Source organism: Rhodamnia argentea, chromosome 9 (assembly GCF_020921035.1).
Source record: "Rhodamnia argentea isolate NSW1041297 chromosome 9, ASM2092103v1, whole genome shotgun sequence".
Taxonomy (NCBI): domain Eukaryota; kingdom Viridiplantae; phylum Streptophyta; class Magnoliopsida; order Myrtales; family Myrtaceae; genus Rhodamnia; species Rhodamnia argentea.
In genome coordinates, this window is record NC_063158.1 from 8,892,141 (window position 1) to 8,908,173 (window position 16,033).

General features: G+C 40.7%; 2 protein-coding genes across 2 annotated transcripts; both read right to left on the reverse strand.

Moving 5' to 3' along the window:
* Positions 1 to 479: 479 nt before the first annotated feature.
* On the reverse strand, positions 480 to 3,599 carry LOC115733301 (pentatricopeptide repeat-containing protein At4g19220, mitochondrial). The gene is given in 2 exon segments (XM_030663962.2): positions 480 to 1,137; positions 1,139 to 3,599. Coding segments are annotated over 2 exon segments (2,955 nt in total). The 5' UTR covers positions 3,539 to 3,599; the 3' UTR covers positions 480 to 582.
* Positions 3,600 to 6,284: 2,685 nt separating this feature from the next.
* Positions 6,285 to 12,241, reverse strand: LOC115730291 (long-chain-alcohol oxidase FAO4A). The gene is given in 4 exon segments (XM_030660922.2): positions 6,285 to 7,978; positions 7,980 to 8,242; positions 11,369 to 11,641; positions 11,893 to 12,241. Coding segments are annotated over 4 exon segments (2,400 nt in total). The 5' UTR covers positions 12,160 to 12,241; the 3' UTR covers positions 6,285 to 6,381.
* Positions 12,242 to 16,033: the final 3,792 nt, after the last annotated feature.

The following is a 16,033-nucleotide window of genomic DNA, read 5'->3' on the forward strand; positions in this document are numbered from 1 at the left end:
ATTACATATGAGTATGAGAAAACTATCTCAAAAGGGTTATTGCAAATTCATTTCTTTGAAATGTTATCATTCCTTTATGTGCCAAAGGTGCAATGAAGCATTCCCACATCAGATGCACGTACTTTGGGCATAATGCTTAAACGGTCAGACATTTTAGTGCCATAACAAAAATTGCCAGCCTTATTGAACTCATATCAAATCGAATTTTACCTGAAGCTTAAGTAACATCGATGGGATTTCTGTACTCTTCTTTTCTCCTATTTGTGATCGGAAGGTCACTTTTTTGTTTTGTGCTCCCCCTTTCAGTTCCATAAACGGGCTTCATATTCCTTCCACTTAATTCGTCTAGCTTCAATGCTGCTGCATCATTGTAAAATTAGCTGGCCCCCTTCATTACAAACAGATTCTTATTAGGAGTATCTTTCTGCAAGCGAACATGATCTAATTGACTGTTTAAGGCATAAACACTATACCATTCGTAACAATATAGACATGAGCCAATAAAAAATTGAGAGCAGATTCAATGCAAAACGGTGCCTGCATCTCTGTGGTTCTGTCACGCTTAGTGGATGTTCATCCTTATTAACCCATTTCTAAAAGGCTGTACCCAATCGGCTTCCTTAACCCTTTCTCCTGAATCAATTCACGTATCTTCACAGCATCAACCCATCCCCCTGCAGCAGTATACATATTTGACAGTGCAATGTAATACCCGGAATTTTCGGGTTCCATTTCAAAAAGCAGCTCTGCAACTTCTCTTCCCATCTCTATATTGCCATGGTAGTTGCAGGAACTTAGCAAAGCGCCCCATATGCCCGGCTTGGGCCGAGTTTTCATCTTCATGATAAGTTCATAAGCCTCAAACAGCTTTCCTGAACGGCCAAGCATGTCAACCACACAAAGATGATGCTCTGTAACAGGTTCAACTCCATATTTGTCCTCCATATGCTCATAATACCAGAGACCTTCTTTAACTAATCCAGCATGACTGCAAGCTGATAGAAGGCTTATGAAAGTGGTTTTAGTCGCTCTTGTCCCAGATTCACGCATTTTCTCGAAAAGTTTCAGTGCTTTCTTACCGTCACCGTGGTACCCATGGGCAGAAATCATGGAATTCCAAGCTGCAATGGACTTCTTCAGGCGAGTTTCTGAATACTTGAAGAGCAACACCCAATTTCCCACAGTTGCTGTACATATCAACAAGAGCTGCAGATATAAAAGAATTCTCATGAAACCCTACTCTGAAAACTCGAGAATGAATTTCTGTTCCTAACTGCATAAGGCCAAGCTGTGTACAGGCTGAGAGAATGTTGACAATGGTGATCTCATCATATTCAAATGCAAGACGTCCAAAGAGTTCAACTGCTTCCTTAGCAGCCTTGTTCTGACACAAGGCAGAAATCAGACAATTCCACGAACATAAATTGCTATTACCAATGGTGTTGAAGACTAATCTCGCACTTGCAATATCTGTGCATCGTCCATACATAGTAATAAGCGCATTACACACACGGGTGTCTGATCCTATTGGAGTTTTGAGAGCAAGCCCATGGATCAATCTCCCTTCAAGAAACAGCTCAAGATTTCCACAAGCTGAAAAAATATTGACAAGTGTGATGGAATCAAAAGAGACATTATGTTCTTCCCTCATTCTGTTGAATGCTTCTAAAGCTTCCCAAAAGAAGCCACTCTTTGAGCAGCCTGCAATGAAAGTGTTCCAACAAGTGAGATCTTCATGAACTGAACAGGTAGTCAATAACTTGCATGCTGCTCTAATATCTCCACTAACAACATACATGTACATGGTGGAATTTAAAGCAACAACGCTGTGTGAAAATCCAAGTTTCAACTGCAGACAGTGGATCGATTCTCCAAATCTGAGGTATTCAGGGGAATTACAGGAAGGAAGAATGGCTAACAGAGTAGGTAAGCTGCATCCTGAGCAACATAGCAGCATTTCTTTGAATGAACTTTGAGCTTTCTCAGATAGGTCATTCTGGGAATACCCACAGATCATTGTGTTCCATGAGATCACGTCCCTCTCTGAAGTGGAATCAAACAAAATCTCAGCTTTCCTCACAGCACCGCATCTCAAGTACATATTCATAAGACTGTTTGTCACTCGAGGATCAAGTCCCATCCCTCTGCGAGTAACGTAGCCATGAAGTGTTTTTCCCTCTATCAGTAGCATTGCATCTGCACAAACTGAAATTAGAGTAAGAAGAGTCACTGAATCAGGCTGGACGGGCGCTGTTAACTGCATTTCATGCAGAAGATCGAAAGCTTCCAGAATCATTCCATTGGAGGCATAACCGTCAATCATTGTGTTCCAAGAAACAATGTCGTATAGAGCCATTGCTCCTCTAAAAATAGCCTCGGCATCCTCACAGTGCCCACACTGAAAATAGAACGCAATAAGAGAGTTGGCAACTGAAATGCGGGGGCATTGGTCGTAACCAACTTTGATTGCCAAACCATGCAAATTACTACCACAACTTAGTTCTCCCAATGAAGCTGCAGCTGAAATAGCACACGAGAGACTTATACTGTCCCCCATTTCCTCATACAGTGCTCTCTCTTTAAAGTACAGTAGGCACCCTATAGGATTGTTGTTGTGAAGACATCCACTGAGTATCGAATTCCAAGCAATATCATCCCTACGACCGATACCGACGAAAATGCTCTCTGATGAGCTTAGATCACCACATTTTGCATACATATCCATAAGTGCATTACACAGCGAATAATCGGATAGCATCCCTGACTTCACGCTTAAGCTGTGAACAATACGACCCTGAATCAACTGATTTGTGCGTGTGAATATTGATGAAACAATTAAAAGAGAAGTGGAATCAAAACCACTTCCACCTTGCATCATCTTGGCAAATAGATCCAGGGCCTGAACAAACCACTGGTTATCAGCCAAGGAAGTGATCATCGCATTCCAAGTAATCACATCTTTGTCGGGAATTTCGTCAAAGAAAGCTCGTAAAGCACTCAGGTCCGCAGCCCGTGAGTAGGCCATGAGCAGAGAGGTTGAAATGGGCAAGTGAGCGAGAGCCCCAATCTTGAGGGCCGAACAATGGGCAATTGAGACATCTTCTTTGTCACCTCTCACGGCGGACGTTTTGGCGAAACCAAAAACTCGGTGAAAGCGGCCATCCCGCGAATGCCATTCCCTGTCACCCATTTCGTCGAACGGGTCGCAGACGGAAGAGAAACTGACAGATTGCGGAAACGCGCGGCGAGATTTAAGAATGTGAGAAGCATGGATTCCGGGTCGCAAACCATATTTGCGGCTGAAATCGACATTTTCAGGAAATGGGCGCACAAATCCAGTTCTCAAAGACAAGCCGGTCGATGTTTTCTCAGCAGCAGTCTTCTTTGCTTCTACGAGAGCCGCCTTCGCTTTACACGGACGAAATTTGGAGACTTCCAGATCGGACAGCAAGGGGATGCGTTGGGACAGTCGTGCTCGTGCGGAGCGAGTGAGAACCTTCGGACTGAACGGATATAGGAACAAGCTCCAGCGACCCATAAACCATGCTCGCTGGTCAATGATTCCGACACAGACGGGTCGTTCGACAACATGCAGGTGAGTTCACGAAGAGCGTGGGATAATAAGATACCACGAAACAAGAAACATTCGCATGAGACATGCTTAGGCAAAATGGGTCAGAAGAAACATAGGGCTCCCACATGTGTATAAGCAGACATTCGATATCGTATAAGCATAGCCCGAAAGACCATGCTCAAATCGAAATAGGAGGGAAGCACGCGCCATATGAGACCGGCGAATCTTTCAATTGTGCCCGACCCACAAGCCAATAAAAATGACCAAACTTGTTAGACTTTGGGAATGCATGACAACTATTTTATTTTTCTATTTCTATTTTTATTCGAAACCTATTTCTGCAAAAGATTTGCAACTGAAACTCATTTGGTAACGTTATTCTATTTTTCTATTTCTGAAATAAAAAATTGTTCCAAAAATAGATTTGGAAGAGAAATCAGAAACAAAAATTTTTAACTTCTCGGAGAAATAAAAATCGGAAATAATAACCCCTCACATTTTTTCAAATATCCGCCATCGCCAACCACAACCCTCATTCCCCGTTCCCACCACCCATCGCTAGTCGCCGCCCCACCCCACCGCTTGCCACCCACCGCCCGGCCGCCGCAACCACCGCACGCCTCGGAGTAAAAAATAAATAATATTTTTTTATTTTTAAATAGTACATAATAATTTCTAGAAGCACCTTACCAAAAAAAAAAAAAATAATTTCTAGAAGCAAAAATTTTCAACTATTGTCAAATGAATTTCTATTCCAAGATTAGAAATTTTATATCATTATCAAACACATTTTTTTGCTTAGAAACTCATCTAGAAACAAAAATAGAAAAATCAATTTCTAGCTAGAAATCTATTTTTGGAACATAATGGTTTTCATGCACCCCTCTTTGCCTTTTCTTTTTTAGCTTTTCTATTTCTCTATAAGACGGTGTTATTTTTACTCCCATTTTGGTTAAGACACTTATTTTTGCTAGTTAACTTACTAAAATACCCTCATCTTTCTTCAATTAAAATTTTCTTTTTTTATCAAACTAATCCACAAATCTGCCTTTATTTTTAGTCGATCTTGATAAAAACGGAAAAGGAAAATTGATCACAAAATGGAAAAAGATTAATATGTTAAAAGCATAATAAAATGTTACACATATTTGTATTTAGATATGTATTAACAAAGGATAAACACATAAAGGAAAAAAAAACATGAATTTTTGTGCTGTTCAACTCTTGATATAATGAAATGAATTAATATCGATTATAAATTCAATCTCATAGCAAGTGGATAAAAAATTTAAAATACACTTAAAATTTTCCCCAAAAAAATTGCACCCGTCTTTAAAAGGGTAGAATGTGTAAACAAAATTTCAACCCCATCTTACAATTCATATTAAAATGTGAAAAGCTAAAAAAAAAAGGCACAAATAAGCCATTTGTAATTTTAGAAACCTGCAAGTCAATTTGAAAATTACCCTCAAAATCAAAATCCGCTTGATAATATATTGGATTTTAAATTTCAACTTTGAAATAAAGTTTCCTTCAAACTATTTCATAAAAAATAGATAGTTAATTATGTGTTCATAAGTCGTTATAACTAGAAATTTCTTATATTTTATATAAATTTTCTAATTAAAAACATGAGATCATAAATTAAGAATAACGAACTTCTCTAGTAAAAGTGATAACTTGATGCATTATAAAATGATATTTTATTTGGTTTAGTTTGACATTTATATTGTGAATTTGATATTTAAAAGGGAAAATAGAAATAAAGGCAATTATGTTGGTTAGGTTGATAAAAAAAGAAACAATAACTTGAAGAGGGGGAAGAGTATTTCGATCTATTGATTGAAAAGAAGAGTGCCTTAGCGAAAATGAGAGTGGAAATAGAGCTGCCCTTCTCTATATCCTCAAATTTTTCTCGAAGACTTCTTCATTGATTTTGCATATAACCCACTAACTTCTTCTTCCACGTGAAGATTTTTGTTTGAAGAGCTCAGAGTTCAAACGGAAGAATTCGCTATTCCGGATCTGCTCGCTCGTTTTGGCTTCCGTGCTTACTCCTATAGTCGAGTGCGGCTTCTCTACTGCTTCGGTCGGCTTATTGAAAGTGATTTTGTAATCAACTGGTATCTCATTTGCATGTCTTCTCTCTTGATCTATAATTAGATTTAACTTTGGGTACTCTTTTATTCCGATGTAGAATTAGATCTAGAATTTATGAGGCGTTATCTGTTGTTTTTCAACTAGTTGGAATTGTTGTTATCCATATACGGTGATGGTATTGGGAACATCGAATCTAGGCATGCATCGCCTTTTGACAAAATCGTAGTTACTGGAGAAGGAAATTTTGGCGTGTGCTCATCGCTCATATTGATACGAGATTCGGAGGTTGGCCTTTGATGCATTTTTGTGAAATGAGCGAGTATTTACAAGCTATACCAAGTTGATTTATCTTTAAGTGATATACCTCCCTTTCAAGTAAAATAAAAATTTTCGTTTGCCAAAAAAAAAAAAAAAAAAAAAAACTCAGAAAATGCTGTAGCTGCTTTATTTTAAGTTTTGATCTCCAATCGATTTTAACCGTGAAGTTTCGGTTCGAGCTTTCTTGTTTTGCTGATATCTCAGAATGGCTGAACTTCCGGTATCTGAAAGTGATAGAGACCTTTAACCGGACTCAGTGATGGAGATCACGATTCATTTGCTGTCGTACACTTGGTGGGGACCAAAAGCTTTGCTGCAGTAAGAGGTGAAACTGAAAAGCAAGGAGAACAAAGAGAAGAATGCGATCTGTGAATACATGAATACTACCATCACTGTCTGCTCTTCTTCCTCCTGAGAGCTTCAAGGGCTGATTGTGCTGTGCAATACGCGATCGCCTGGACGGTGACCATTGGATTCACGCCCAGAGCCGTCGGAAAAACGCTGGTGTCGGCCACATACAGCCCTTCCACTTCCCACGTCTCGCCCATTGGGTTCACCGCCGAGCTTCTCGGGTCGGGCCCCATCCGACAGCTCCCCATCTGGTGGGCAGAGCATAGCGGCGTCGACAGGCCCTTTATCGGCCTCGCACTCTCTTCCTTCACGAACCGCTCAAACTCGCGGTAGCTCACTCGCTTCACGTTCAGTGTTTTCCCTCCCATGTGGTGCGTCCCAATCTCTTCGGCCCCGGCTGCTGCCAGTATCCTCAGCACCTTCTCGAGCCCCTTCTGCAGATTCTGCTCGTCCGTGTCTTCCATCTTGTAACTTATAGAGCTCGACGATGCAATCGTCCCCGACCCTTTATCCCTAGCGAGAGCGAATATGTGGGCTGTCCTTGAGAACTTGGTCATCCTTTCCTTCATGTCTAGGCCGGACGTCCAGGGCATTAAGGCCGAAAACATGCCCGGGTGCAAAGCTGGGGTCTGGATCACCGCACCATACCCGGACTTTTCGAAATTTCCGACAACCGTGGACATTGCCGTCATTATGCCTCCTTCGTAGCTCTTCTTCTCCTTCTCCAGCCATAGATCTGCCGTCTTTGCGTCTGGGAAGTAGCCCCACGCCATCGTCACCGGATGGAGATGCAAGTTCTTCCCGATAGTGGGATTTACGAGGCCGCTTCTCTTTAGCAAAGCTGGCGTGCTAAGAGCCCCGCACGCCACGATGGTGACCTTGGACTCAATGACGCAGACCACCTTGACCCCGTTTTGCTCAAACTCGAACGCGACCCCGGTCGCTGTGTCCCTCTCTCTTCCGCTCCGCCTTGTGTGCAGGACCTCGATGGCTTCGCATCCGGGGAGGATCGCCCCATTCCCGGATTCCACTAAATCCACCAACCATGTCTCTGCGGTACCCTTTTTCTTCCCGTCCTTGCAGCCCAAGCCACACCAACCGCAGTGGTGATCCGCAGGCGAGTTCCTAGGAATGGTGCTCACAGGATAGCCCAATTCATTACACCCTTTTCGCAGCACTGCATTGTTGAACCCTTCTTCGTCTATACCTGACTGAACTCCCATTCTCTTGCAGACGACGTCCAACGCCTCCCGGTACAACTTGCTGTCGAACAGCTCTAGATCATACTTGCTCGACCACTCATTCATCACATGCTGCGGCGTCCTGATGGAGGCGGACCAGTTGACTGTCGAGCCCCCTCCAACGGTAGACCCCGCGAGTACCAGTGCGCTCATATCTTGGGTTGCTAGGAGACCGCCGGAGAGGTACATTTGATCCATGGTAGGCCCTTCGAGCAGGGAGAGGTTGCTCCTGGCACAGTAGCTTCCCTTTTCCAGGACAAGCACCTTGTGGCCCGCCTTTGCAAGCACGCCAGCGACGACCCCCCCGCCTGCGCCTGAACCAATCACCACCGCGTCGCACTGGATGCTCAAAGATGGGAAACAATGCTTCCGTACGTTATAATCCGGAGGGACAAACGAGAACAGGGAACCCGAACTGCTGGAGACTTTTCGCAACGTTATCTCGTGGGTGCACCATGTGGACAAGACCTCGATGAAGAGGTCCGAAGACGGCTTCATCTTCATAACCATTCTTGGCTGTCGCTTGTTCTTGGTCTTGCTGTTCATCAGCTGAGATTTGGCAAGACAAACGCTTTAATTTCTTGGAGTTTTCGAACTCTGGATCTGGTCCGACATAGCCAATCGCTTTCCAGGAAAGGTTGCGATCCGTCTCGTCGACCTGAAAACAAATCAAAACTTATCATAAACACACCCATCTTCCTATTTTATAGGTAATTTATGGTATTGGATCAAATCATTTAACAAGTGAGGGGAAAATGGGTCTCCCCAATTCAAATCATCACTAGACATTAACATTTGTTCTTATGCTGCCAGTAGTTTTTTGCTATTATGATGGATTATGTCCATTGTATCAAAATAAGAAATCATATCTATCTTACCACTCGAACAATTATATATATTATATGTTGTGCAAGTGTTCCTACTATTTTCAAACATTCAATTTGTTGAGATAGAATGGACCAAAGAGCAAGTGGGAGCTAAATTTAGTAGATTTGGCCTTGGTAGGTTCCACATTAAAGCCTTATTGATAGGGACCTATGTAGCACGGACACGACACGAGACGACACGACACGTCGACACGCACTTTCTCAAAAAATAAAGAATTCCTACACATTGGGATACGTTGTATATTAAATGAATATTTTTTAAATATGCATAATAAATTATTATTTTTATGATTCGATAAATAAAATTGATTATTTTTTACATTGAGGTTGATCCTAAGATGTTATCCACAATGATTATTTTGATTTTTTTTATCGGATTATTTTGATCTTAAAGTTGTACGTTTAATAAGAGAAAATCTCCAATAATTATCCCCTTCTTACCAAAATAAAAATTTAAGTTTTTCCCTTTTTTTCTCTCACTTTCCATTTTAACCCATGCCTTTCTCTCTTCCCCGATTCTCTTCATCCTCAATCTCTGCCGCTTCTTCTCCCCTCCCCCCTCTTTCTCTCTCCATCAAGCAACAATACTACACCTTTCTCTATCTCTCTCTTTCTCTCACTCTGTGTGTGCAGTTTCCATTTCCATGATCGAACAACGAAAGGTAGCGCCTTTCCCTCGCGAGGAATGCCTCGCATGAACTCTACGAAGGCCATCGTCAAAGACCCACCTCCGTTTTCTCTCACTTTCCTGCCTGTTTCCCGGGAGAATCCGTGAGACGTCTAGGAGAGGGCGAATCTCCACAGAGCCGAAAGCAATGACGTGAGAGAGAGAGAGAGAGAGAGAGAGGAGAGTCGCGACAGAGCCGAGAGAGCAAGAGGTAGAGAATGCGAGAGATGGAGATTGGGTCAGAAAAATTTGGGTCTTTTCCAATTTTGACTCTCTTTACTCAGGACATGCGAGTCCCTCGCGTGTCCGTTCGGTTGACCAAGTGTCGGAGCTCGGACACGTGTTGACGGCGTGTCCGAGCGTGTCCGGCCATGTCTGCGCATGTCCGGCTCGTGTCCGGCTCATGTCCGGCACCGACACGTGTTTGATAAGTGAAAATTTGGCGAGGAAGCGTGCCCATGCTACATAGATAGGGACCAACAGCAACAGGGACTATCATAATGGACACGTGCTTAAAAAACAGAAGGATAAAGCTCAAAGTCATTAAGATAAGATTAAAATAAATAAAAAAATTCTAAATTTCTTTTAATGAATTTATTGAGATCGAGTCCCATCCCCTCTCTTGCAATTGCAGCCTACACATTTATGATGAGTCATTAAATTTTTGTCCCCTGGAGGAATATAAATTAATCAGATGATGGGTCTGAACATTTTGGTGTCTCCAGCTATATAGAACGCTCAAATTTCAAAAATTCCTAACTCATCAAAGGGTCTCTTTCTCTTTCAATGAGCTCCTCGTGGCCGAGGCATAAATTGTGTGCCCACCTAATTCGAGACCGTCGGAACATTTATAATATCAGATCGAACCTTCACCCGCCTAACCGAATCTATCTTGTACATCTCGCCTTTCATGATCAGTAATATGTAAGCATCTTTCAACCCAAAAAAAGAAAATCTCGATGGAAATCTTTGTTTATTGCAACTACCAACTCTTGTTGACCGGCTGCATCACCTAATCTGTACTAAACTATATAGAGCCCACCTCATTAATTGGAACTGACCTAATTCATATGATCACATCTTGCCTTTCCCGGACAGTCGGTTTAGCTTGTGAATTTTAGTTTACTCCTTGCTTGATTAATAATCAAATGATGAGCGGAAGGATGATTTCTTTTTCATTTTCTCACGGAAACGTAGTTGACAAAATTACAAGTTGAACTAGGTTTAGTCGTTTGTTTTTCGAATTGAATAATGCGAGATATTTCTCACAAGGGTTTCTAGTAGGTGAAAGTATAACTATCAATAAACTTTAATGGGCTGGATCTCATGTCATCATTTTTTTAAATATTTAATGGGTTCAAAATTTATATATTTTTTAGTGTGTTTTCGCCACATCCTATCTGTATACAACTATAGTTAGTTGATCAAAAAAGTAATTGAAATTGTTCGGGACTTAACAAGAACAAACGTGTCATATCACAAAAAACATAGTAATTTGTACAAACTCACTTTCATATTTAAGAACTATTCAGCTCTTCTTGCACTAGAAATAACATAGCTCGTGCTTCCTAAATGAGCAATTTGTAGCAATTTAGGACGTGCATGACAACACTTTTGCTTTTAGAGAAAAGTAAATATTTTTTACTTATTCAAGTAACTTCAAAACTACTTTTGAAGCAGTCCAGAAGCCAAGCAAAAAGCCCAAATTTATTTAATGCTTCCTCTAATAATAATTCCCATAAAGACATTACCAAACGCCACGTGGCATGCATGCAGATCAGTGTGGTGATGAAGGTGACAAGTTGCTACTCTCTTCGTCACGTCTCATATCTTTTATTAACATTAATGAAATATCTCACTTGGGAAAAAAAAGAAGAAATGTCCTGTGTGCCTTAAAGTTCAAGATGCGCATTTAATTAGCTGTACAAATCGTAAAACACTAATCCGAGAAAAATTATAAAAAATAAAATCTATTGTAATATTAAATTTTTTGTATTTTGGCCAATTCAATCTGATGATCTCGGTTAACAGATCCGTGGATGTAATAATTTTTAATATTTTTCAAATATTTATTTAAAAAAATTATTTTTTTTAATATTGTCCTTCTTCCTCCAACTCACCCCACTTCCCTTATTTTTCAGAGAGACGTACGGCACAATTCGGTGCATTAAGTGTTAAGATGATAGTTTTTGAACAGTTTCCCTTCATGGAACATGGAAAGTTGCCGCACCTGAGTGAAGAAGACGAGGAGGGTCAGAAACTTGATGGCTCGCGCGAACATCCGGAGCTGAGGGAAGACGCTGCGAGACCACCGCCGCACGACCTCCTCCCTCCGCCGCTGTGGGATCTCGGAGAATCTCTGCACGTATGGGAAGCGGGGGCTTGAGAAGCATTCTCGGCCGCACAAGATGAAGGTTCCGACGCACGTCGAGAGGAGCCACAAGGTGAGGCGGAGCAGCCATAGCTTCGGGTGTTTCATCCTCTCACTGATGAGACCCCCTAGCTGCATGACACGGCAAACAGAATGGTTAAAGAATGGTTCGAGGGGGAGAAATGTTCCCCCGGCCAAGGACCGGAACGAAGGAAAGCATGGCCCGAGAAAGAAGAAGGGTTAAAGTAGGAAGATTTCAGATTTCGATTTTAGTCTCTAATGACGCGAAGCAAATGGGCTCTTAAGACAATTTTATCGACACGAACTGTCTGGTTTACCATTTGCCTACAAGAGAAGCAAATTTACATGAAAAGTCAAGTTACCTTGTCCGGCGTTCCGGCCATGGAAGCTGACGTTTGATAGAACTTGGCTACCTCCTCGTCGCCGTCGCCACCGCCACCCAAAGGATGATAAGGCTGAGCGATGGAGGGCAAGAAAGTGTCGCAGAGGGCGGTGAGCGTGTCCATCTGACGTGGAGAGAGAGAGTTCGCATAACCGACTGGTCGTCTCTCCTCCTCCTCCTCCTCCTCCTGCTGATCTGACGAGCTCTTCGTCGTGGCCGAGCTCGATTTCCACTGTGTGATGATCATCTCGCAGTTTCGCGTTTCCCTTCTCGTTCAGCCCCATTCACTCACTCTCTCTCTCTCTCTCTCTCTCTCTCTCTCTTTGTGACAGAAAGCTTGCGAGAAGAAATGGCGAACTGGGTCGTCAATTTATAGTCCCAGGCACCGCATTAAAGAGAGAGAGAGAGAGAGAGACATATACGCAAAGGGTTACATCTTCGCTTCTCAAAGCCCATTCATCAGCCAAGTAGACGGTGTGCGTTGGTGTTGCACTTGGTAGAGAGAGAGAGAGAGAGAGAGAGAGAGATCAGCGTGGTGAGGATGACGAACCAAAGCTGTGGGATGCGCCAACGGAAATGAGTGTACAAACAGAGACAGGTCCTAAAAAATAGACATTAATTCACTGGTTTAAATTCTTAGAATAATTAGTAGTGGTATCAAAAGACTGTTGGCGGTCAAGCCAAATTTATTAGTAAGGGCTTTTTTTTTTTCATTTCTTTTGCTTCTAGATTAGAAGTTATATCTCATATATTAGTGATGTAGAGGTGGTAGCCATCAAAAGTAAGAAAAAGAAGCGCAAAGTAGCAAATAAAAAGAAAAAGAAAAAGAGAGATTGTGATGGCATTCGGAGTGTTCTCAATCTCTTTGTTCCCTGATCTTGTAAGAAAATCATCAATTGTATTCCTACTTTTCTCGAAAATTAGTGGATTCGTAGAGTGCCTCTGCATGAACATATAGCCCAAGTTTGGGTGAACTTTGATAATAAATTTTATGGTGTGTTCTTTTGATTCTATTCTTTTTATTATTATATTATGCCATTACGGATTTTTTGCTCGGATATATATATTTTTTTGGAATTGGTGTGTCTTTATTGGATATGATGGCGATCAGTATGGATATAGGCTTTGGGATTGTGAAAATAACAAAGTCATTCCTAGTCGGAATGAGGTGTTTCATGAAGAAAAGATGTACAAATATTATCGGACAGAGCATGAGACTACAAGAAAACTAGGATATGTTGAGCTGGACATAATTCCCGTGAAGATGATTCCAAGAGATGAGAGTGCACCTAAAGGGGAGGTTCAATATAAACATATTATCAAAGAGCATGCCGCTCAAGAAGAGTGCAATAGTCCGGAATAAACTAACGACCTTGAAGTATTTGTTTTGAGGAATTTACATGTGTAAGAAAGCCAAAGGTAAATTTTTTTTTTATCTATTAGCTAATACTATCATGTGCCATGGCTTATATACAAATTTGGGAGAGACTTATGATGAAGCAAAGAAAGACACATCTCACATGCAGTGGGAGCGTATTATGAAAGATGAGATGAACACGTTCCTTCGTAACAAAACTTGGGAGTTGATCGAGTTGCTCACTAGTAAAAAGTCCTTGTTAAACAAGTGGTGTATAGGATCAAAAGTGAAGCGGATGGTAGTATCGGATACAAGGCGAGATTTGTAGTATAAGGCTTTTATCAAAAAGAAGGGATCGATTACTCCGAGATATTTTCACCAATAATAAAGATGACATCAATAAGAGTTTTGCTAAATATAGTTATAGTGGAGAATCTTCATCTCTAGCAGTTAGATGTAAAAATGGCATTTTTGCATGGTGATCTAGATGAAGAGTTATACATAGTGCAACCTAGAGGTTTTGAGATCAAAGATAAAGAATACATGGTGTGTCGCTTGACGAAAAGCTTGTATGGCTGAAAGCAAGCCAATGAGCACACCGAGGAGTGATAGTCAAAGTGCAATGCACTTAGCAAAGAATGCAACTTACCACTCAAGGACTAGATATATCAAGAAGTGTTATCACTTCATTAGGTCAGCATTGAAAGATAATGAGTTAAAACTATAGAAGATTGATGGCTAAAAAAATCCAACTGATATGTTTACCAAGGTAGTAGATAGAGAGAAGCATATTTTTTGTACTACTACTATTGGCATTACTCCATGTTAATAGATGAGGAGTATCGTAGAAGCACAAATTCCAATCACTAGTTTTTTTGAAGAAGATGGATGCAAAGTTGCTTGGTGCATCGGATATATTTGTCTTCAAATGGGAGATTGCTGGCGGTGAAGCCAAATTTATTAATAAGGGCTTTTTTTTTTTTGTCTTTTATCATTTTTTTTGCTTCTAGGTTAAAGGCTATACCTCACATTAGCAATGTAGAGGTAGTAGCCGTCAAGAGTAGAAAAAAGAAGTGCAAAGTAGCGAATAGAGAAAAAGAAAAACAAAAACAAAAACAAAAAGAAAAAGAAAAGGCGTGACATCATTCTGAGTGTTCTCAATCTCTTTTTGCCCCAATCTTGTGAGAAGATCATCATTGTATTTCTACTTTTCTAGAAGACTAGTGGATTCGCAGAGTACCTCTACGTGGGGACGTAGCTCAAGTTTGGGTAAACTTCGATAACAAATTTTCTTGTGTGTTCTTCTGATTAAGTTCTTTTTATTATTATATTCTATTAGTGTGGATTGTTTGCTCGGATTATTTTTCTAGAATTGGCGCGCGATTCCTAACAAAAATCTCACATGGTGTTAGAGTGGAAGATCATGAGTTAGAATCTTTCGGGCCTTTATTTGCCTCTTCAATTCCATATTCCCACGCTTTAGGCTAAGACCAAAGTCCAACCTAAGCTTATGTGTGAGGGGAAGTGTTGGAATACATAAATGTTAAACCGTGCATTCATCTAACAACTTAAGCTTTCATCTCTTTATTCAATTATCAATACCAGAAAGCCCACCTTAATAGATACCAGCTCAAACCAAGATGCCGGAATACAAATTCAAGGAAAATGAAACCAAACAAGATTGAATTATGAGTTCAAGCCAGCTCAAGCCAAACTCATGTCTTCTCATCTTCGGATCAGTCCACACTATAGTGATGACTGCTCAAAAGAATGTCATGCGTCATCTTTGCAATTTGAATTGTGTTTGCTACTATAATAACGTTAGGCAAATAGCTTTCCATGTTTATGCATAAAAGGTTCGCTTAAATATATGAATACTGGAAGAATTCATTGTTTCATCAGTATGTCTGGCCGGTCAAGATGATAAATCGGTAAACTGAAATGGTCACTCTTAATTTGTTCTGTTTATATAACGTTGGCATGATAGATCTTAACGCAATTATGCTTGGTTATTCGTGCTCTAGCTTGGGTCGTTGTCAAAGATGGTTGCTTAAATTAAATGGACAAGTGCATTAGAAGTTCTAAAACTTGTAACGAAAGCGTAATTGAGTCGTAAAACTTTTAAGTCAAGTCCTAGAACTTGTAACGAAAGCGCAATGGAGTCCTAAAATTTTCAAAAAGTGTAATTAATTCCTAAAAGTTATAACAGAAATGCAATCGAGTCCTCAAATTATCAAAAAGTGCAATCCACAAAAGGATTTGATTGGACCGATTTGAGAAGTTTTAGGACTTGATTGCAATTTTTTTGAAAGTTTTATGACTCAATTATATTTTCATGACAAATTTTAGGACTTCCAATGCACTTACCCCCTAAATTAAATTATGACAATCCATTGATATGGTGAAATAATTTTGAGGTAGCCCCCAGTTGGTACTTCATAACTCAGTGCAACTGCTAGTGCCGCTCATTAAATTGACTTGGAATAGCTGAATCCCCTCCACATCCCAGCGCCTGCATGCATGAATGCAATGTGGCCCTATTAGTTATTGTAGAGGCAGGTTGTGGGGATGATCACTAGCTAGCAAAGGCTGAATCTCGAGTCAAACAAATTGCTATTTAAAAAGAAGAAGTCATATGAGTTATAATTTTTTATGCCTTAATTTATTCATTCACTTGCATTATCTTAAAGCTCAAATTCATGCCCAATTGATGCTCTACCTGCCACAAGCTACACCCAATTCGTCCAACTTGGAGATGAAAGAG